A 20,454-nucleotide genomic window follows, 5' to 3' on the forward strand; every position below is an offset into this window, starting at 1 on the left:
GGTTTCATCCATGTTGCTTCAGAGACCATATTGCTGATAGCCCCTAACTTACAGCTCAGTTGGTAGAGCATGAGGCCATTAATCTTAGGATCATGGGTTTGGAGGCTTGACTAGATGGTCCTTGTGGTCCCTCCCAGCTCTATGATTCTATGATTCTACTCTGGCAGTGTAAAAAAAAGGAAAGTAAAGGAGGTTATATGTTACCATAATAAAGAAGCATAGCGCCAGCCATGTATTTGTTTATTGAAATATTTATATTCCTCACTTTGTACCACCAATGGGACCCCAACACGCAGAAAATCCCAGCACAGAGAAAAAGGATGTTGAATCAGCATGGCAAATTATGTTTGAAACAGGTTTGTGGGTAGAGAGAAAACGAAAGAGCTACACTCATCGTTTCTGTAACTTTCAGTCACTAAGGCTTTTTTGCCACAAAAAGAAGAAATAATTATGCTATATCTTGAAAGGGAAAATAAACCAGAAATGTAACAGATATGCTGTGGTAACATTATGCAACCCAGAGATGAACTGACTGTGTTTCCTGTGCTTCCCCTCATTTAAGAGCAAAAGCCTAAAAGCAATGTTTAAAAGGATTTTTGAAATGTCTCATCGTGGTATGGGAGAGACGGAGCATTATAATGGGTCTTGTGCAATTTGACAACTCTAAAAAGGTAAAGGACTCCTGACAGTTAAATCCAGTCATACATAAAGTCTTGTTAAACTTTGAGATGCAAAGAGAAGCATTTGAGGGTTTAGACAAATGCACCTTACCATGGAGGACATACCATAAGTGTGGGAATGTTACCAAGAAGATCCTGTTATGTGCGAACCAGATCACTGTGAAGAATACACACCTATATTTTTGCTAGAAGAGAGCTTAATGGACCCAGATGGAGACCTTCCAAAAATAGGAAAGAGAAGGACCCACTTGTTGTTATATGTGGATGACGTGGCCATCATCTCATGTTCCAGACCGGGTTTGAAGTATCTGCTGAGGAAGTTTTCTGATTACTGTTTTGGAAATGGTTTATCCATTACCGTATTTTTTACTCTATAGGACACACTTTTTCCCTCCTAAAATGCAAGGGAAAATGTGTGTGCGTCCTATGGAGCGAATCCAGGGGGGAGGCAGGTGGGAAAAGCCCCCAAGAGCCGCACACAAGCTCCGTGCGCTCTTGTGGGCTTTTCCCCAGGAGAGAGAAGGGACTGACTAGCCGCATCAGTCCCTTCTCCCACCTCGTAGAAAAGCCCACAGGAGCCACGCACCCTTTAAAGAGCTTTTGCAAGAGGTGAGGGAATTCCCCCACCTCCCAGAAAAGCCAGGAGAGGCCGCACGCTCTTTAAAGGGGTTGCACGGCTTATGCGGGCTTTTGTGAGAGGTGAGGGAATTCCCCTCCTCCCAGAAAAGCCAGGAGAAGCCGTGCAGCCCTTTTAAATTCCCCACCTCCCGCAAAAGCAGGGAGAAGGTCTGGGAACAGCGCACAGGCTGCCTGCAGCCTGTCCGCTGCTCCCAGAGCTTGGGGGGGGGAATCATATTTTTTCCCTTGATTTCCCCCTCTGAAAACTAGGTGCGCCCTATGGTCAGGTGCGCCCTATGGAGCGTAAAATACGGTAATTATGAAAAATCTAAAATTTTAGTATTCGAAAGAAGCTTCTCCCGGTCTAAATGGGTGCTGGATGGCCATAACCTTGAACAGATTAAATACTTCACATTCTATCTAGGGCTCACATTCCATCATACAGGATCTTGGAAGCACCACTGGCAAACCTCCCTTCAAAAGGCGGAGATCACAAAGCTAGCCATACTCAGATTCTTTTTCACAAAGGGCGGCAAATATGTTCCAGCAGCCTTAAGGGTTTTCAACGCAAAATCCGTTTCCCAACTCCTGTACGCTGCAAATGTCTGGCATAATGGGGACCTGCCTAAGCTAGATGGCTTTCAAGCAAAATTTCTACAATCTCTGCTGCAGGTACCCAAGTGTGTCCCCAACTCCATACTTCTGTTAGAAGCTGGTGAATGCCCAATTTCAACTAAAGCATGGTGGGCTGCCCTAGAACATTGGCTCAGGATTTCAATATTTGACCTAGGGAAGGGTTTGTACCAACACCTGACCAATGAGGAGTTTGTCAGCAAAACCATGGCTAGAAAAGCCACCTGTCACCCCCCCCAACTTTATTACCTGGGTTATGAAGGTACCCTAAAGACACTAAAGCAAACATTATGGGATAATACACACAGTGACTTGCTATCTCGATCACACGCAGTCTGTAGTCTGCTGGCAGTAGGAGTACAATATGGGCACGTCTTTAAGTTAACACCTTACATTAAAAACCTGACAGTACCAAATTATCGAAGGTTATTCACCAAAGCGAGACTAAACGTCTTTCCTTCTGCAGTGTTGGATGGCAGGTTGAGAGGAGTTCCCTACCAGGACAGACTCTGCTCGTGTGCTCAAGACATCGATTCTATATAACATATTTTGCTGCACTGTGCAAAATATGAGCAAGCCAGGGCTGAACTGATTATTACCCTTGCTGGTACCTTTCCCAGGAAAATCAGAGGCTCACTATGTCAGGTTCCTATTGGAAGATCGGACAAATGATAGAACATTAGCAGTGGCAAAGTTTACATCGGTGGTTGCGAGAACCAATGATCCCTATCTTTAAGTCTGAACAAAATGCTTGTTTAACCTGGAGGTAGGCTGTCTGAATTGTGCATTGCTTTGTAATGATTTGTTGGGTTTATGGACCGTAATAAAGATTGATTGATTGATTGATTGATTGATTGATTTTTGCACACCTACCAGTACTCTACCTGAGCAAGTTTTTTGTTTGCTGTTTGAACTGGTGCTGCCCTCTTGGCTTGTGAGTATCTAAGTGTGCAATTCTATGCATGTCTATCCAGAAGAGCGCCCACCGAATTCCATGAGACTTACTCTCAGGACTGTATGACCCGATTCACCTTTTAAAAATTAGACTATCTAGGAATGTCCTAGCAAGTCTCATTTCAACTGAAAATGTCTCTAAAAGTTCTAAACTTCCTCCCAGAACAATTCTTCTAAGGGAGACTAGTCTTGTGCTTCAAGAAAGCAGGTTATAATGATGGACCCATGGGTATGAAACCTGACTCTGCTCAAGCGTAATTAACATGCAAAGCATGAAAGCAGTGTGCTTTAGCAACTGTTGCTAGAGTTACAGAGTTTGCTGCATCCATATCGTCCTGGTTTCCTTTTAGCATAATCCTTTCAACTGCGATGAGAGAACAGTAGCAGAAGAGTGTTGTAAAGCCTGAGACCAATTATTTACAGGCTGCTCTAAACAGGTTGTGAGTCCATTAAGTCCTGGGCAACGAAGGGTGTCAAACCTGCATGCCGGTCAGAATTGGAAATCATGTTATTTGTACCTTTTTTCTTTTCTGTTTTTTTTTAAACCTTCTGTTCCTTTTCTTCCATGCCAGAAGAAAACTATTTTTCCAATGATCCAGAAATCCTCTGTGTTCAAAGCCCATGTGATTTTTAAAAATAACATATTTTCTATTAAAGATTTACAAAAGTATGTGCAATGTCTCTTATTTAAGCTACATTTTCTACAGATCAGTTTCATTTGTTGAGACATTAGTGTTACCTTAGGAAGAAAGGGGGGAAAGAGGTGGAGGGGGGCATGGTGGTTGGGGTTGGGTGGCAATGCTTCTATTCTACTTAGTGTATGTGTGGGGTTTTGTGTCAGTGTCGCTTGTGTGGGTTCTCTTTACTATTTGCTTGTATTCCTTTGGTGGTGAGAGAGGTTGGGGTTGGCCTAGGGTGTGGTTGTTTGTTTGTGATTGGCTGTAGTGAACTGTTTTCATGAGTGAGTGGGATGGGTGGGTGTTTTTGATTCAGGTTAGCCATATTGATTTGTATGCTGCTGGTGGATTCTTGTCGTCTTGTTGGGCTGTGCATGTGCTAAAGGGGAGCCATAGTGGGGTGAAGGTGTCTTCTATTTGTCCCCTTATCAGTTTCAGTTTATTGGTTAGTTTTTTCTAATAAGGCTGTTTCCCATACTATTTGATACCATTGGTCCATGCTTACTCCTGACAGGTCTCTCCAGTGTCTGGCTATGATATTTCTGGCTGCTGAGAGTAGGTAGGTTATGAGCTCTTCATGATGTGAGTGGGAATTACTCTCTTGGAAGTTGTTTAGTAGTGCCAGTTCTGGGGTGACTTGCTTAGTTATTTTGCATATTTCTTGTATGATTGTTGTCCAGAATAGTTGGATTTGGGGGCATTCCCACCACATCTGGAAGTATGTGCCTGTGGAGGTGCATCCTCTCCAGCATTTTGGTGAGGTTCCTGGGCGGATAAGCACTAGTTTCCTGTGAATTTAACTGTGGAAACCCTCAGTGTAGTAGTTAATGCAAGTTGTTTCTACTACTGCTAAGGAAAACCGCTTAGAGGGATGGCTGAGCTGTGGCTTCTGCAGATGTTGTTGGCCAGCTCCCTCCAACCCCAGCCACCATGGCCAACAGCGAGAGTTAATGGGACTTGGGGACCAGCAATATCTGGAGGACCACAGGTTAGCCACCCCAATTTAGAGCAGTGTTGTAAGGAAGGCTGGAGAAACTTTTTCCTATGAAGCTGACCTACACAGGGTCAACTGAGGGGCCACAGCCAATGGTGGATGGGGCCAGATCAGAGGGTAGGCACATATTTTCTGTGCCACCCTAGCCCTGCCCTCTCTGTCCTGCGCACATATATATGAAGTGGAAGTGTTTCCCAAAAGGTTAGTCCAGTACACTGGTCTCAGTCCCCAGTTGTAAGGTAAGCTAGTATTTTCTTCATAGTACCAAGGGGGGGGGGAGCCCAGGCTGAGATATAGTGGGTTGACAAGGCCATTCTAGAGCTCAGCAGAGATTCACACTCCATTGGTAATTCACACTTTACCACTATAGAGTCATACCTTGGGTTACAGGTGCTTCGGTTTGTGCAATTTTGGGTTGCGCACCATGCTGAACCCAGAAGTACCAGAACGGGTTACTTCCAGGTTTTGGTGCTTGCACATGCAGAGAAGTGCTAAATCGCGCTTTGCGCATGCGCAGAAACGTCGAAGCGCAACTCGTGCATGCACAGACACAGATGCTGCAGGTTGCAAACGAGCTTCCCACATGGATCACGTTCACAATCCGAGTGTCCACTGTACTACATCATTTCTTTGGTACTTACAGAATAGCACCCCTACCAGATTACACTTCATTTGTTGACAGCTCAAATATACATTCCCATGGTGTTCAAACAAGATTGGCAGATGAGAAACAAGACCCCAAGGCCAAACTGGCTTACTGATTACACATTTGGGAAGCAGATACTCTTACATAATTATCATCAGGATAAAATTAAAATTTGACTGGAGCATAAATTACTTCAAGTGGTACTGCGCTGCTTTATAGAGAATCAAAAATAAATACTTGATGGTGTGTTTCTTGGAACTGTGGGCAGGAAATTGGGCTGACAGACATAACCCACAGAGTCAACTTCATGGCTGCAAAATATTTCTGACTGAAAATATTTAGTCAAACTTTTTTTGCAGCATTTTTTTTTTAATCTACAGAAAATGTTTAGGCATTTCTATGGAAATCTAGCATTTCCAATCTAAAATATATTTTTTATTGCTGGATTTATTTATCACAACAGAAAGCCTGTGATGTAGGGGAAGAACACTTTCTAGATCTTCATTTTTTCACAGAAAACTTTCCATTTCTTAAGTTTATTAGCAACACTGAATGGCGACCAACTGCAAATAAAGTATTGGACAAGCTTAGCAGTTTCTGTAGCTTTGTTTAGTAGAGACAGACAAAGCAAGCATGCAAAATTAGATCACACCCTAGGAGAGGGGTAGGAAACCCATGGCCCATGGCCAATATGGGCCCATCAGGGGGTCCAGTTTGGCCTGCAAGGCCATTCCCTCCAAATGATGCCCAACTGCCAATCAACTGGTGTCACTGGTGACATCAACTGAAGAGCAAAACCTTCTCGGAAAACCTACCTCATGCTGATCCACTCAACCTCTAAAAAGGATTAGCATGGGACAGGCTTTCCAAAAAAAGAGCAGGTCTGATTTCCTTGCTGCATGTACAGCAAACCTGAAAGCAGACCTGGTTTTCCTCTTCATTGCTATATGACAGAATAGGGTGCCTAAAGCTGCTGGTGTCTGTTTTAGGCTTCCGCTCTGAGAGAGGCTGCTCCATCACACTGCAATGAAGAAACATGTGCTTGCCTCACTGCTCGGTCCCCATTCCTCTGCCCTCAGATGGGACTGACTCAAAGCAGGTTTCTCCCACCCTTTCAAAGATTGCTCTAGCAGTGATCTTTAAAATGGTGGGAGAAACTGCTGCAGAGAGAACGTACAGTCCTCACTCTCCCCTGCTTAAATGCTATAACAGGGGCTGAAAGGGATTTTGACAGGTGGGGCAACCCACCTGTCAAGTCATGTGGCATTATTCGATTGACATGTGGGTTGCCCCACCCACCGTCAAAATTGGCCTACAAGGTGAAGCCAGGTAAAGATCTGCCCTCCAGAGCCACAAAGGTTCTCTACTGCTGGCTCTAGGACATTAGAACATTTTCCAGTTAATCTCCTCCATCTGTGTATGGAACTGAATTACCGTATTCACTCGAAACTAATGTGCCATCAAATCTAATGCGCACCCTAATTTTCGCAACGGAATTGGGCCAAAAAAGGTAGGTGTTCATAACTTTCGCATGAATACAGAACATAGCAACATTCATTTCATTTATTTAATATACCACTCTTCATCTGTAGATCTCAGGGCAGTTCACAATATAAAAACACAAAGAACATGTTAAAAACAAGACTAAGAAACCACAAACCAAAACCCACTCCCCCGCCTCCCACAAACAACATTATACACGAACTGGGCACTTCTGGGCACTTAGAATTTGAGAAACTACCTTCAACCATACAGAGAAACACCCACATGAGCACTAATCAGGTACCAGACTAAAACCATTATTTTCAACTATGCCTTTTAATGGATATTTTGAGCCTCAACAAGTCCAAAAACATTTCAAAAATATTGGCCATTCTATATTGCTGCTCTCTTTATAAATGTATTACAGTGGACCCTCCGGATACAAACTTAATATATCCTGAGGGTCCATGTTGTTGTTGTTTAGTCATTTAGTTGTGTCCGACTCTTCATGACCCCATGGACCAGAGCACGCCAGGCACTCCTGTCTTTCACTGCCTCCCGCAGTTTGGTCAAACTCAAGTTGGTAGCTTCGAGAACACTGTCCAACCATCTCGTCCTCTGTCATCCCCTTCTTTCGGGGTCCATACGTACCCCGAAAAGTCCGTATCTGGAGGCACTGCTTCTGTGCACGCACGTGCAGCGAAACCTGGAAGTATACACTCCTGGGTTTGCAGCGCTCATAACTAGAAATTACGTTACTTGAAGGTAACATAACCCGAGGTACCACTGTAGTAGGATTTTAGTATTTCATTTTAAGCTTATATAGATATTAAAGCAGAAAAGTGCTCCATAAAACTGAATGAAATGAATGGAATGAAACAGCTCTCCAACACAGTCACCTGAGAAGCAACAATTCCATTTGCCCTTCCTACTGAATGCCCTTTCAAGTTGGAGAGCTGTTTCATTCCATTCATTTCATTCAGTTTTATGGACCACTAAATGTAAATGGCTGTGTCTTAGGACAGAGACTTGATATCTACTCACAACTTGCCACAGAGTGTTGTTACAGGGATATAACTCAGATTCTATTATACTGACAATATGAATCAACAGGAAGCTGTCTTCTTGACTGGATGGAACTAAATTCTATTCCAGAAGAAGCTGTGTGACTGCTTCCAAAACAGAGCTCTCTTTGCCTGTGTTAATCTTCACAGGGTTTAAAGTGACCTTCAGCAAGTGTGAGTGGATATCAAGTCTCTGTCCTAAGACACGGCTATTTACATTTAGCACACCCCTAGAACCTGCTAGCACTTCAAGCAGGTTCTCCCATTGATGATCTAGCTCAGACACTAGGACATTTCTCCTCACGTCTCACAGGTTCAGCTTACTTATCTGAAGACAACCAAGGATGGGGCATTAGAGGCATGCTGGCAAATCCTGCTCTCTCTGAGGTATTGTTTCCCCCTTCTTTATAGCCCTCCTTGAGTTCAAAAGTGAAGTTCTTAAGTAGCAAGGCTTCTGTACTTGTATACCACTTCAGACCTTCATCCTTACGGGAGACAGCCATAAAAAAAGGGGGAAGGCATTACGTTGGAAGGCAAAATGTGCCCCTACTCTCTTTCCTCATGTGATTGTATTTACATCAGTAAATTGAATGCCTGAAAAAGGCTAAGTAATGTATACAATGGTACCTCGGTTTTCAAACGTAATCCATTCCGGAAAACTGTTCAAGTTCTGAAACGTTCAAAAATGAAAAACTCAATAGCCGACAGCTAGGCCTCAGGATCTTGCACTCAGCGGAAGACGCGTGGCATGTTCAACTTCTGAGGCGTGTTCGAAAACCGAAGCATTTACAGTGTTTGAAAACTGAAATGTTTGTTAACGGAGACGTTCGAAAACCAAGGTACTACTGTAGTAGCTTTGGCACATAAGCTCCTACAGGTGGATGCTTATTTCTGTTAGCCCTTCTACTTTCTAAACAAAAGGTTGACAGCTGCAGTTGTTAGTACAGTGGTACCTCTAGTTAAGAACGTAATTCGTTCCAGAGGTCCGTTCTTAACCTGAAACTGTTCTTAACCTGAGGTACCACTTTAGCTAATGGGGCCTCCTGCTGCCGCCACGCCGCCAGAGCACGATGTCTGTTCTCATCTGAAGTTCTTAACCCGAGGTACTATTTCTGGGTTAGCGGAGTGTGTAACCTGAAGCGTATGTAACCTGAAGCGTATGTAACCCGAGGTACCACTGTACAATGGTTGCAGCCGCTGGGTGTCAGCTGTGTGGAAGAGGAGCCTCCAGGACGTCACTGACAGGAGATGTGAGACTGGAAACAGGGCAGGAAGTGCTTAGACTTGGCACTACACAGGTGCATGACAGCTCACTGGTTGGGAGCACTTCATGAAGCGCTGCCTCTGGCTGCTGCCTCTGTCACTTTGCATTTCCTAATGCAAGGATGGGAACTTGTGGCTAATAATAATAATAATAATAATTTATTATTTATACCCCGCCCATCTGGCTGGGTTTCCCACACATAGGTTGCTGGACTAAATCATCCCTGACCACTGACCACTGCAGCTGATGAAAATGGAGCAAAGGCTATAGGAGCTCCTCTACCCCAATTGCTATTCAATGACAGCAGCTTCTTCCTACCTGTAGTGCTACCTCATGAGTGGCTACTTCAACTGCATGATATCCATTTCAAAAGGGACTGAAGCACACCAAATGTTTTCCGCCTTGCAGTTCTGTGAACATGTTGGATTCAATTTCATACAGAGGGGGCTTTTGAGCCTCCAGTTACACTAGGAGGTCACTGGAACATCTGCTGGATCACAGAAGAATCCACTTCTCCTGACTTCAAACCAGCACACAGGCTCTCTACGGTAGCTTTGTTCCCAAAACGCTGCCTCCATAAAATGAATGCGCTCACAATCTGTGACTGGATATTGTAGGAGTGATTGACTTTACAACGATAAATGTCATTTTGCGTCAATCCCAGGGACAATACGATGCACTCCCATTCAGGTCCAAGCCTCCTAGCAAGCTTGTTGATCTGCTGATCTGTTGGTGGACTCCTCAAAGCGTCTCGAGGAATTCCAGGTATCTCATCATCTAGAATAAAAGAAAATGTACATCGCTATGAAAAATTGTTACCACTTTTAATGCCACATTGTTACTGGGGAACAATCAGCTAGTAACCAACAATCATCGTAAATAAATCTCATTCAGTAATAGAGTCAAAATATCTGCACTTCAGGAGTCCATGGGTCCAAAATAGAGTCCAGTAAGTGTCCCCACAACCCAAAGTTTCCAAAATATACAAATCTACCAGTGCTGATGAAAGAAGCACATAGCAATTTCACATTTTCAACGGCTACTGAATTGAGCCTGTAGAGAAGTAGCGTTTGAGAGATGTGGTTAGCTTGATCCATCTATATTGTGCAGGTTAGGTCCACTGGACATGTGTGGTGACAAAGAAAGGTAAAAGTTCCAAAGTAGAGGAATATCCAAGTTTGTTTAAAGAGGGTGAACTAAGAACCAACTGAAGTTCCATTGCTACTACTACACCTGAACCTAGAAGCAGTAATCCTTATCAAAGCTCAGAATGTAAGTGTTAGTACTGGCTTCCTTTTCCAATTATAGGACTGGTCCTTCGCTTCTGTTGCCTTGGAAATTGTATCAAAATGGGTGATAAACACCATTCAATGGGCACTAATTATAATGGTAGGATATGAATGTGGGAAGGAGGGAAACGGGCAGCTCCTTACAAAACAGCCTTATTCTGAAAGATATTTCAGAACTCCAGGATCATGCTGGCAACCCCACATCAAAGCAGCACAATATAACAATAAAAAAACAACTCCTATGTCATTGTCAAAAGTTTTCTTTCTTTTAGGAAGATTATAGATAGATATGCAAGGCTTAGAACATAATTTGGATTGTTCAGAACAGATTGTATAATATGTATAAGCATATTACAATATGTATAAGCATAGTACAAAGTTCTTTTTAGATGGAAAAGGCAGCTACTATTACAACCATATTTTTTAAAAAATAAATAAATACAGTATTCAATTTTTCGGATAACAAGAACTATCCAACACAAACAGTAAGAACTTGAAAACAGATCTTCTGTCAAAAACATAGCATTCTGTGGGATTCAGTCTTCTATTTTTTTAAAAAAGACTTTTTATTGGGCTTTATAAACAGGGACCATAGGAATAATAAGTGATATAAATAATACCGATTCTCATGCCATTTGTACATCACAAAAATAGAATAATAAATCTGCAGTAATATCTATGACATATATTCATTCTTAGTGGTCCATGTACAAGTTCTTGGTTCATGGAGTGGTTTAAATAATAACAATAACAAAGGGGAAACAGGATAGAACACAGTTAACATATAACATTCAACATCACATAGCTAAAACACCAATTCAATTCAAATTTTATTTACGGCTATTAGCCCATAAAATATGTACAAACATAAAAGCACAGAGGCATAAAAAACCAATACATCTAACAACAGAAGGGGAACACCATGATGCAAGGGTGGGTCATTGAGCAGTGACAAATAACAGCTTGGGGCCCGGAAAGATCCAAGGGACGGTTCACAGAAAAAGGAGAACTGGAGACGAGATCCATCATGCACTCTCATCATAACTGTCCGATTAGTTTTTGTTGTTGTTATTGTTTTTTGGTGGTTTTTGTGTGTGAGATAACCGCATTCAGGAATCTCACCACCTGCAGAGTTACAGAAGGATCTGTATCCTGCAAAAGCAGTGCGGCATGTGACTCAACAGGCCTGCCAACCAAGCGCAGTAAAGCAGGACCCAGCAATTTAGTCCTAGCTATGCTATGTAAGGGACAGTTGAACAGTCTATGTGGAAGAGATTCAACTGTTTTCCCGTCACACTCGCATAGCGGAGACACCAAACCCTTGGAAAATCTGTGGCTCAGCAGGTTCGATGGAAAAACATTGAACCTTGCATGAATAAATGCAAGTCGGTGTGGTACAGATGAAAGAGATGACATGTATGATGGAAGGCCAAGTGGTGGGGTTATTCCGTGATACCTGGGGGAGCAGACAAGCTAAAACACCTAATCATGAGTCCTTACGGTTGTCCTTAGATTAATTATGAGTAATAGTCATTTTTTCCTTTAAATTACCAGTGAAACAATATAAAGTGTTGGTAGATTTACAAATGTGGGAAAGGGGTTGAAAGCGAAGATAGTAATTTATGTTTATATCAACCAGATTGAGCCAAATGCTGGTGGTGGAGCTTCTTCGTTTTCTGGAATACAGTTGTACCTTGGATCCCGGACGCCTTAATACTCGGATGTTTTGGCTCCTGAACACTGCAAACCTGGGAATGTTCCGGTTTGCGAATGTTCTTTGGAACCTGAACATCCAATGGGGCTTCCGCGGCTTCAGATTGGCTGCAGGAGCTTCCTGCAGCCAATCAGAAGCCACGCTTTGTTTCTGAACATTTTGGAAGTTGAACAGATTCCATTTGAATGCCAAGGTATGACTGTACTGGCAAATGTTATAAAATTTAATCACAGCGGGCTAAAGCGATCTTTCTTTATCTTTCCACCTATCAACTGTAGCTTATTTGTTAATGTCTGAAGGAGAGCTGTTTCCTAAACTGTTCTGTCTATCATTGTGCCAGAAAGGTCTTTCCATTGTACAGTTATATTACGTCTCGCTGCTTGTAATAAATTGCTTATTAATTATTTATTATGTAAATCAAGATTGTTGCATTGAAATATATTTAATAAAGCTAACTCTGGTTTGACTTCCAATTGTTGTTTTGTTATTTTATTCATTTCTTGGAATACTGAATTCCAGAAAGGCTGGAGACCAATCTCCCCCAGTTTGGATGACAACTCTCACCATCCCTGACCATTGGCTATGTAGTGCATAATTAATATAGAATTTGTTCCCACAAGTTGAGGTGCTGGTTTCTATCCTACATGTCTTTTTAAAAATATCAGCACCACTCTACATGCATCTTGCTATTAATGGTATGAGATACAATGTCTACTCAAGAGGGATTGTGGCTTTTTCAGAGGCACGTGGCTGCAGATGCAAACAAGATGATGGATTAGGTAGATCTTTTTGGTCCAATTCGGATTGTCTTAAAAGTCTAACATGTACACATTTCAAAGGAATAAGCTCTTGCTTCAAAGGTGAACATAATGGATGTTAAAAATAAGTGTTCTACTTTTTTGCAATAGTAAATAGCCCATTATTGCTGGCTGCTTCCTTTTGAACTAGATGACATCATCTAAAAATCTCAACATCTCTTTGTGGTGGATATAACAGATAAGACCCTTGCCACAAGCAATATTTCACTATCACATGCAGAAGAGTGTGTGTGTGCGTCTGTGTGTGTGTGTGTGAGAGAGAGAGAGAGAGAGAGAGAGAGAGAGAGAGAGATGGAGGAATAATAATCAAAACTATCTTAAAGCAGTTTATCCTTACTCCCTTCAAGATACCATCAGAATAGCAATTTAGCATTTTGCTAGTGTTCTTTAAGTAGTCAATCATTACTATAACTGAGAAAGCCAAACAATTTAGTTTTCCATGCTAAGTATTGTATAGCTAAGCTTTTTTCATTTTTACTTGACTGGAAATATAATGAAGCTGTCAGGCAGACAAAAGAAAATCTATATAGGAAGGGAACACAATACTGTAGAAGGCCTGAGAGGTGTGATATTACGTCCAGTTCAGAAACTACAGCTTCTTGTACTGGTTGCAATCATCACATTGTATGAAGCAGGCATTACAACACAGCTGTTCAGTGAAGTCACTCCCCAAACCCCTGTGTGCTCTACCAAAGCCTTCCCCAACCTGTTTCCCTCCAGATGTTTTACATTACAACTCCCATGAGACCCAGCTGGCATAAATAAGAGTACTTGGCTTGGACCATGGCGTTCTGGATTCAGATGGGTGGCTTTGGCTATGACACCTTCGAGCCAGAGGCAAAGATCCTAAAGCACTCTGCTGATGCAAGAAAGAGGTCGTTCTACATACAGGGGTTATCATCATCAGACAGATGAGAAATGGTTGTATTAATTCTCTTCCTGCTACAGCTGCAAATTTGAGAGGTTGATTTTTGGGTTCTAACCTCACTGACACCCAAAACCTGGTGCACACTTCGTGGCAACGGTGAGACATCCTACCATGGCGAAATAAACAAACTAAAGCACTGAAGGTTCAGTTGACTAGGCCTTCTAGCCTGAGAAAAGAGATAAGGTAGAAGTACTTGCGGCAGAAGTGAGAGCTGGACCATAAAGAAGGCTGATCGCCGAAGAATTGCTGCTTTTGAATTATGGTGCTGGAGGAGACTCTTGAGAGTCTCATGGACTGCAAGAAGATCAAACCTATCCATTCTTAAGGCAATCAGCCCTGAGTGCTCACTGGAAGGACAGATCCTGAAGCTGAGACTCCAATACTTTGGCCACCTCATGAGAAGAGAAGACTCATAGAATCATAGAGTTGGAAGAGACCACAAGGGCCACCGATTCCAACCCCCTGCCAAGCAGGAAACACCATCAGAGCACTCCTGACATACGGTTGTCAAGCCTCTGCTTAAAGACCCCCAAAGATGGAGACTCCACCACACTCCTTGGCAGCAAATTCCACTGTCGAACAGCTCTTACTGTCAGGAAGTTCTTCCTAATGTTTAGGTGGAATCTTTTTTCTTGTAGTTTGGATCCACTGTTCCGTGTCCACTTCTCTGGAGCAGCAGAAAACAACCTTTCTCCCTCCTCTATGTGACATCCTTTTATATATTTGAACATGGCTATCATATCATCCCTTAACCTCCTCTTCTCCAGGCTAAACATGCCCAGCTCCCTTAGCCGTTCCTCATAAGGCATCGTTTCCAGGCCTTTGACCATTTTGGTTGCCCTCCTCTGGACACATTCCAGTTTGTCAGTGTCCTTCTTGAACTGTGGTGCCCAGAACTGGACACAGTACTCCAGGTGAGGTCTGACCAGAGTGGCACTATTACTTCCCTTGATAGACTCCCTGGAAAAGACCCTGATGTTGGGAAAGATGGAGGGCACAAGGAGAAGGGGACGACAGAGGACGAGATGGTTGGACAGTGTTCTCGAAGCTACCAACATGAGTTTGACCAAACTGCGGGAGGCAGTGGAAGACAGGAGTGCCTGGCGTGCTCTGGTCCATGGGGTCACGAAGAGTCGGATATGACTAAACGACTAAACAACAACAACACTTTTGGCAGAATAAACACTAGTAGTGGCTAGTAGGTGTGCCAGTGGTGGCCATCTGACCTTCTGCGTTGCTGCTGCACATTGGGATGGAGAGGGGATTGGCTCCACTGTTGCATTTGCACCATGTCATCCTCACCACCTCCTCACTGCTTCCCCTTCTCCATCTCAGACTGTTGCAGTGACACAGGCAACAGGAGGTCAGAGGTGTGTGCTGCCAACCCACCACACTGCCTGCTACTGGCAAACAGTGCCCAGCTATATCCAGCTCTACCATTCAGACAAGCAGTAGCTTGGCATGGAAGTAGCAGTGGATGTGCCCTGTTAGAAACTGGCATATTTTAATAGAGAAGTGGTTTTTCAGAGGGCTGTATGATGGGAAATATGTGATCTTAAGGAGCTCCAAAATATTTGTCCTGCGTTAAGGAATATTGACGGGAACAGAGCTGAGAGAGAGAAGAAACAGTGCGATAAATTTAGTTAAGCTATTTCTGATTGGGGGAAATGCTTTTGCCCATCTCTCAGCATTTTCTTCTAGTTCCCTGTTTGTGATCAAGACAGGATTTCCATGCACAGCGGACATACGCGAATAAGCAGGTCACTGCAGAGGTTATGCTTGTACTGAAGCAACGATTTGTTAATGGAGCACAGCGGGAAGGTCTCCAGTGATTCCTAAAAGGCCATATGTTCCTCGAAGCACTGCAGCTATAGCAACCGCTCGCCACTTGCTTTGTTTCCAGGAAAGCACTGTTCAGCGCTGGTTTTGCTCAAGCCTTTTTATTAGATTATAAACTCCTCCAGATAGGAATTCCACACTTTGCTACGGCATCACCGTGGCTTCTTCTACAGTTCCATATGGCAAATGCCACTTTAAAATTGCGGGAACTAGGCAAACAAAGTGTTTTGTGATTTGTTCAGGAACAATGAAGATAATAATACAAGGGCAATTAATTTAGAAAAACGTTACGTGGAGATGTGTAAAAAATACAAGGCATATTTCAAGAGTGGTAAATACACGTATCTAATCATACTGTACATAACAAATGGATTTTGGCTTTAAAAGAGGATTGGACAAATCAGTGGTGAATAAGGCTATCCGTGGCTACTAGCCACCAAATTAAACGGCTTTAAAATGGAATTAGAGGAGGATAAGTCTACTAGTCTGGGTTAAAGCCTCAGCGCCTAGGACTTGCCGATCGAAAGGTCGGCGGTTCGAATCCCTGCGGCGGGGTGCGCTCCCACTGCTCGGTCCCAGCGCCTGCCAACCTAGCAGTTCGAAAGCACCTCCGGGTGCAAGTAGATAAATAGGGACCGCTTACCAGCGGGAAGGTAAACGGCGTTTCCGTGTGCGGCTCTGGCTCACCAGAGCAGCGATGTCACGCTGGCCACGTGACCCGGAAGTGTCTCCGGACAGCGCTGGACCCTGGCCTCTTGAGTGAGATGGGCGCACAACCCCAGAGTCTGTCAAGACTGGCCCGTACGGGCAGGGGTACCTTTACCTTTACCTTTAAGTCTACTAGTCATCATAGCTATATGCTACCTCTAGGAACAAAGGCAGTATGTATTTGAATACCAGTTGCTGAGAATTTCAGGTGGGTAGTATGCTGTTGCTCTCAGGTCCTGCTTGTGAGCATCCCAAAGGCATCTAGATGGGCAGTGTGAGAATAGGATGCTGGACCCTTCGCCTGGTTCAGCAGGCTCTTTTTATGTTCTATGTTATATATATATTCAGTAAAGTGAGATATGAGAGAGAGAGAGAGAGAGAGAGAGAGAGAGAGAGAGTGGTACCTTGGTTCTCAAACGCCTTGGTATTCAAACAACTTGGAACCCAAACACTGCAAACCTGGAAGTAAGTGTTCTGGTTTGCGAACTTTTTCCAGAAGCTGAATGTGCTCCGTTTTGAGTGTTATGCTTCTGATTTGAGTGCTACGCTGAGGTCTGTCTGTTTTTGCTATTTATTTTGCGTTTTTGTTTTTGCAGCTCTTTTTTGCGTGTGACTGTGGAACCCAGTTCAGCTACAGATTGATTGATTGATTGTGTGACTGCAGTATATTGTTTATTGCTTTCATTTTATGGATCAATGGTCTCGTTAGATAGTAACATTCATGTTAAATTGCTGTTTTAGGGGTTGTTCTTAAAAGCCTGGAACAGATTAATCCACTTTGCATTGCTTTCTATGTGAAAGAGTGCCTTGGTTTTGGAACGCTTTGGTTTTGGAACTGACTTCCGGAACGGATTAAGTTTGAGAACCAAGGTACCACTGTATCTATAATTTTACACTGCAATGCCTTAAGAGAGAGGTAAACAAAAAATTGTTCCACGGTCATGTCCACAGTCCCAACAGAAATAATAACTAATGCAAATAAAATAATTCTTTTCACATTTGCTAAAGTCTACTTAATTCTATTTTTATAACACAACTGTATGGTCAATGATGCAGTTTTTTCTCTAACAAAGGAGATAAAATCCTCCAAGGGAGGAGAGAATTCAACAGCCCGCAAGTCTGACATACAATGGATATGTGTAGCCATGAAAGGTTAAATGCATTCATCTCCCTCAGCAAGAAATTCAAAATCACCCACTGAATTAAGTGATAAATCTGCCCTGAATGCTAGAGTGGCTGCCGCTGGGAGTGTGAAATGCTAAAACTGCAAAATCATCTTTGTAACAAACGCAGAGAGGAAGAACAGGGGGTCCAGGGGGGTCCACACAAGGGATGCTTTAGGAGTTGATCACATAATACGACTTACAAGAGTAAGTGCCGGTATATACCGACTGGTAAATGTGGCAAGGAGCATCATTTTTGAAGTCACCCACGTTACAGTTTTAATACAAAGAACAGGTTACATTTTGTGCCCCCAAGTCAACCCTATGAGAAATTACGGCCGTAAACAACAGCTGAAAGATTAGGACATGAGGTGATTTAATGCTAGGGGCCCTTGGCAGCACAAACAAAGGCACAAGGCCGAAATCTGTGTAACACACTGGTAAAGATTCACAGATTCATACTGAAATAGCCTTTAAAACAACTATTCTCCAATTTGTCCTCTTTGAAACAGATGCTCATTTCATCAAGCCAACACAGGTAAAAACAGTCATGTTTTCAGTACAATTTGAATATTTCAACAGCCACAACAGGAAACACATAACCAAAGGCGCTGATTCACTCGACTTCATGGAAACCAAGAACTCCTAAAAGGACAGGGATGGTAGATGCTTTCCTATTTATCTGACTAGAGATTTTATTCAAGCAGAGGGGTAAGGCAAGAAGCTGAAAATACTATATTAGCGGGGACATGGCTGCGCAGAGCTCCTGAGGACGGCTAGGACCAACAGCGCTACCTGGTTAGTCCCTGTGCTGGGGGGAATGACTGGGGGGAATCAGGGGTGTCCAGCATGACAACCAGGGAGGCCACGCAGGGCCTCCAGACCCCCACAACCACTTCAATCCTGCTGGGACTGAGAGCACCCCACTGACAGCCTAGCGGAGCTCCTGGGCCCGGAGGCCTCCGGAGCCAAACACAAAAAACAAGGAAAACAGGAGGCAAGACAGAGCCACCCCCACCCTTAGCCAAGCACCAACTTACCACCACTGCCGCCACAACCACTGCCACCACCATTGCCAAGGAAGAGAGGTAGGAGGGTACCGGGAGGGCCAGGAACACCACAAGGAATCACTCAGCCTAGCCCAGGCCCGACCCCGAGCCTACCTCCCTGGCGGCTAGTGCAAAGAGCAAGCCGGGGCCCCAGAGGAACCGCACACCAGAGACCAGCCCGGGGGAAAACAAATGCGGCGCAGGCCCTCCCCTGCTGGAATTTATTTATTTATTTATATTATTATTATATTATTATTATTTTCTTTGAAGAACTGCAATGGCATCCATGCAAGATGCCTGAACCATTGAAGACTGTTGCCTTAGCCCTAACCCATGGATCCGACATCCAGGTCCCGTGGGCCCCACAGTGAAATTAAAACTGCCGGTGAGTCAAAATTACCATCTCCACTCTAGAAAAGGAAAACCAGATGCAACTAAAACAAATAGAGCAACTCCAAGAGGAAAACACATGTCTGAAAAATAAATTAGCTGATATGGATAGCTGCCAAGAAAGAGAAAGCATGGAAGCAAGAATTAAACTAGCAGACCCTGAAGATCACAGTAGACACTGCAATATCCTCCTCTGCAATTTTCCCAAGAAAATGGAGGACAAAAACCTGGCCGATCTCATCATATGCTGGCTAAAAACCACAATTCCAAGCCTGAAACTCAAAGTAGATGATCTGGAAAGGGCACACAGAGCTCTAAGACCCATGCCAAAAGCCAACGCCCCTCCATGAGACATAATCATGTGCTCCGCCTGCTACAAAAAGAAAGAAAAAATATGGAACAACCTCAGAAACTCAACCAACCTCCGATATGGAGAAAACCCCATTCTGGCCTTTCAGGATTTATCTCAGGAGACCCTTAACTGAAGAAAAAACCTACGCCCATGTATCCAACGTTTTCAAGAAGCAGGAACAAGCCTTGGGGCCCTAAATGCAGCCATTTCACTTCCCCCTTTGTGTAGGAAGGCAAACAAACCGAGAAGTCTTCAGTTAACCATAGTTTTCTGTTACGTCAAGGTTTCCAAACAAGCCACATTATGAAACCATGCTTTGAAGCTGTTCTGAAGTTGTTAACCATAGCTCCACGGTTTATAAATAAGGAGAAATTAAGTTTAACTGGTTTGTTTCATGGTTTTTGCGAAGGGAGGAACAAAGTGGCTGACTGTGGGGTCATAAGGCTTGTTCAAATATTGGCTTAATAAACTGAAATATGGTCTTTATGGTAAACAGTGGAGCTCTCATGGTAATCTCACTCCTTTTTCTCTCTTCGCAAAGCCTGTCAAGTATCATCTATAGGATGCTTGCAAAACAATCAACTAGACTAGGCAAAATTCTCATTACGGCAATTTCTAAAGAAGAAAATTTGCACAGGCAGCATCACAACAACTGAGGTCATGGATCTGGGATTTCTGCTACAGCTGTTTGCTCTTACAATCATAAAAATAATTGCCATTTACGAGAGGCGGTTATATAATGCAGTTAAGCTCAGAGATTACAGTAAAACAGTTACAGTTATTTTTAGTTCCAATTACAACCAACGCTGCTTTGTTACAGAAAAACACTCATCAGAACATCTAGCTTAGCATACATCTAGTTCAGCTTTCCAATCCATGAGTGGCAAGGCAGATGTCCCTGGGAGGCTCATCAGCAGGGCATATATGCAGATATCCCTCCACTACAACATGTTCCAAATGTCTGTCAAACTGGCTGTTGCCTGGATAAGTTTGCAATGGGGCCAAGGCCAAGGGTCGGCTCTTGCAAAGACCCACCCTCCAGCTGGGGGACCCTGGAGACCTATGAAGTCCTGTCAATGGGAACAAGGAGAAGCAACCTCTGCTTATCTCGCTCCCTCCATGCAAATACAAGCTGGGCTCAGAGGAAGAGACCAAGTGAAGGGGCAGTGGCTATAGAGTGGTGCCTCTGCTT

The 20,454-nt window shown here is 43.5% G+C and overlaps 1 protein-coding gene and 2 long non-coding RNA genes across 3 annotated transcripts in view; 1 reads left to right on the forward strand and 2 right to left on the reverse strand.

The window, feature by feature from the left end:
• Positions 1–6,751: 6,751 nt before the first annotated feature.
• The window catches only part of CRADD (CARD and death domain containing adaptor protein), a 38,581-nt gene continuing 24,878 nt past the window's right edge, over positions 6,752–20,454 (reverse strand). Inside the window, exon 3 of the mRNA XM_083698808.1 lies at positions 6,752–9,789. Coding sequence (XP_083554934.1) covers positions 9,488–9,789 — 302 coding nt within the window. The 3' untranslated portion in view covers positions 6,752–9,487. The remainder of the gene's footprint in view (positions 9,790–20,454) is intronic.
• On the reverse strand, positions 12,423–16,081 carry LOC310825417. Its single transcript, XR_014555297.1, has 2 exons — positions 14,948–16,081; positions 12,423–13,972 (listed from the first exon to the last, which is right to left on the reverse strand). It is a non-coding gene; the product is annotated as an uncharacterized lncRNA (long non-coding RNA).
• On the forward strand, positions 16,887–19,062 carry LOC310825405. Its single transcript, XR_014555283.1, has 3 exons — positions 16,887–17,678; positions 17,984–18,559; positions 18,791–19,062. It is a non-coding gene; the product is annotated as an uncharacterized lncRNA (long non-coding RNA).

This window comes from Podarcis gaigeae (assembly GCF_964106915.1).
Source record: "Podarcis gaigeae genome assembly, chromosome: 10".
Taxonomy (NCBI): domain Eukaryota; kingdom Metazoa; phylum Chordata; class Lepidosauria; order Squamata; family Lacertidae; genus Podarcis; species Podarcis gaigeae.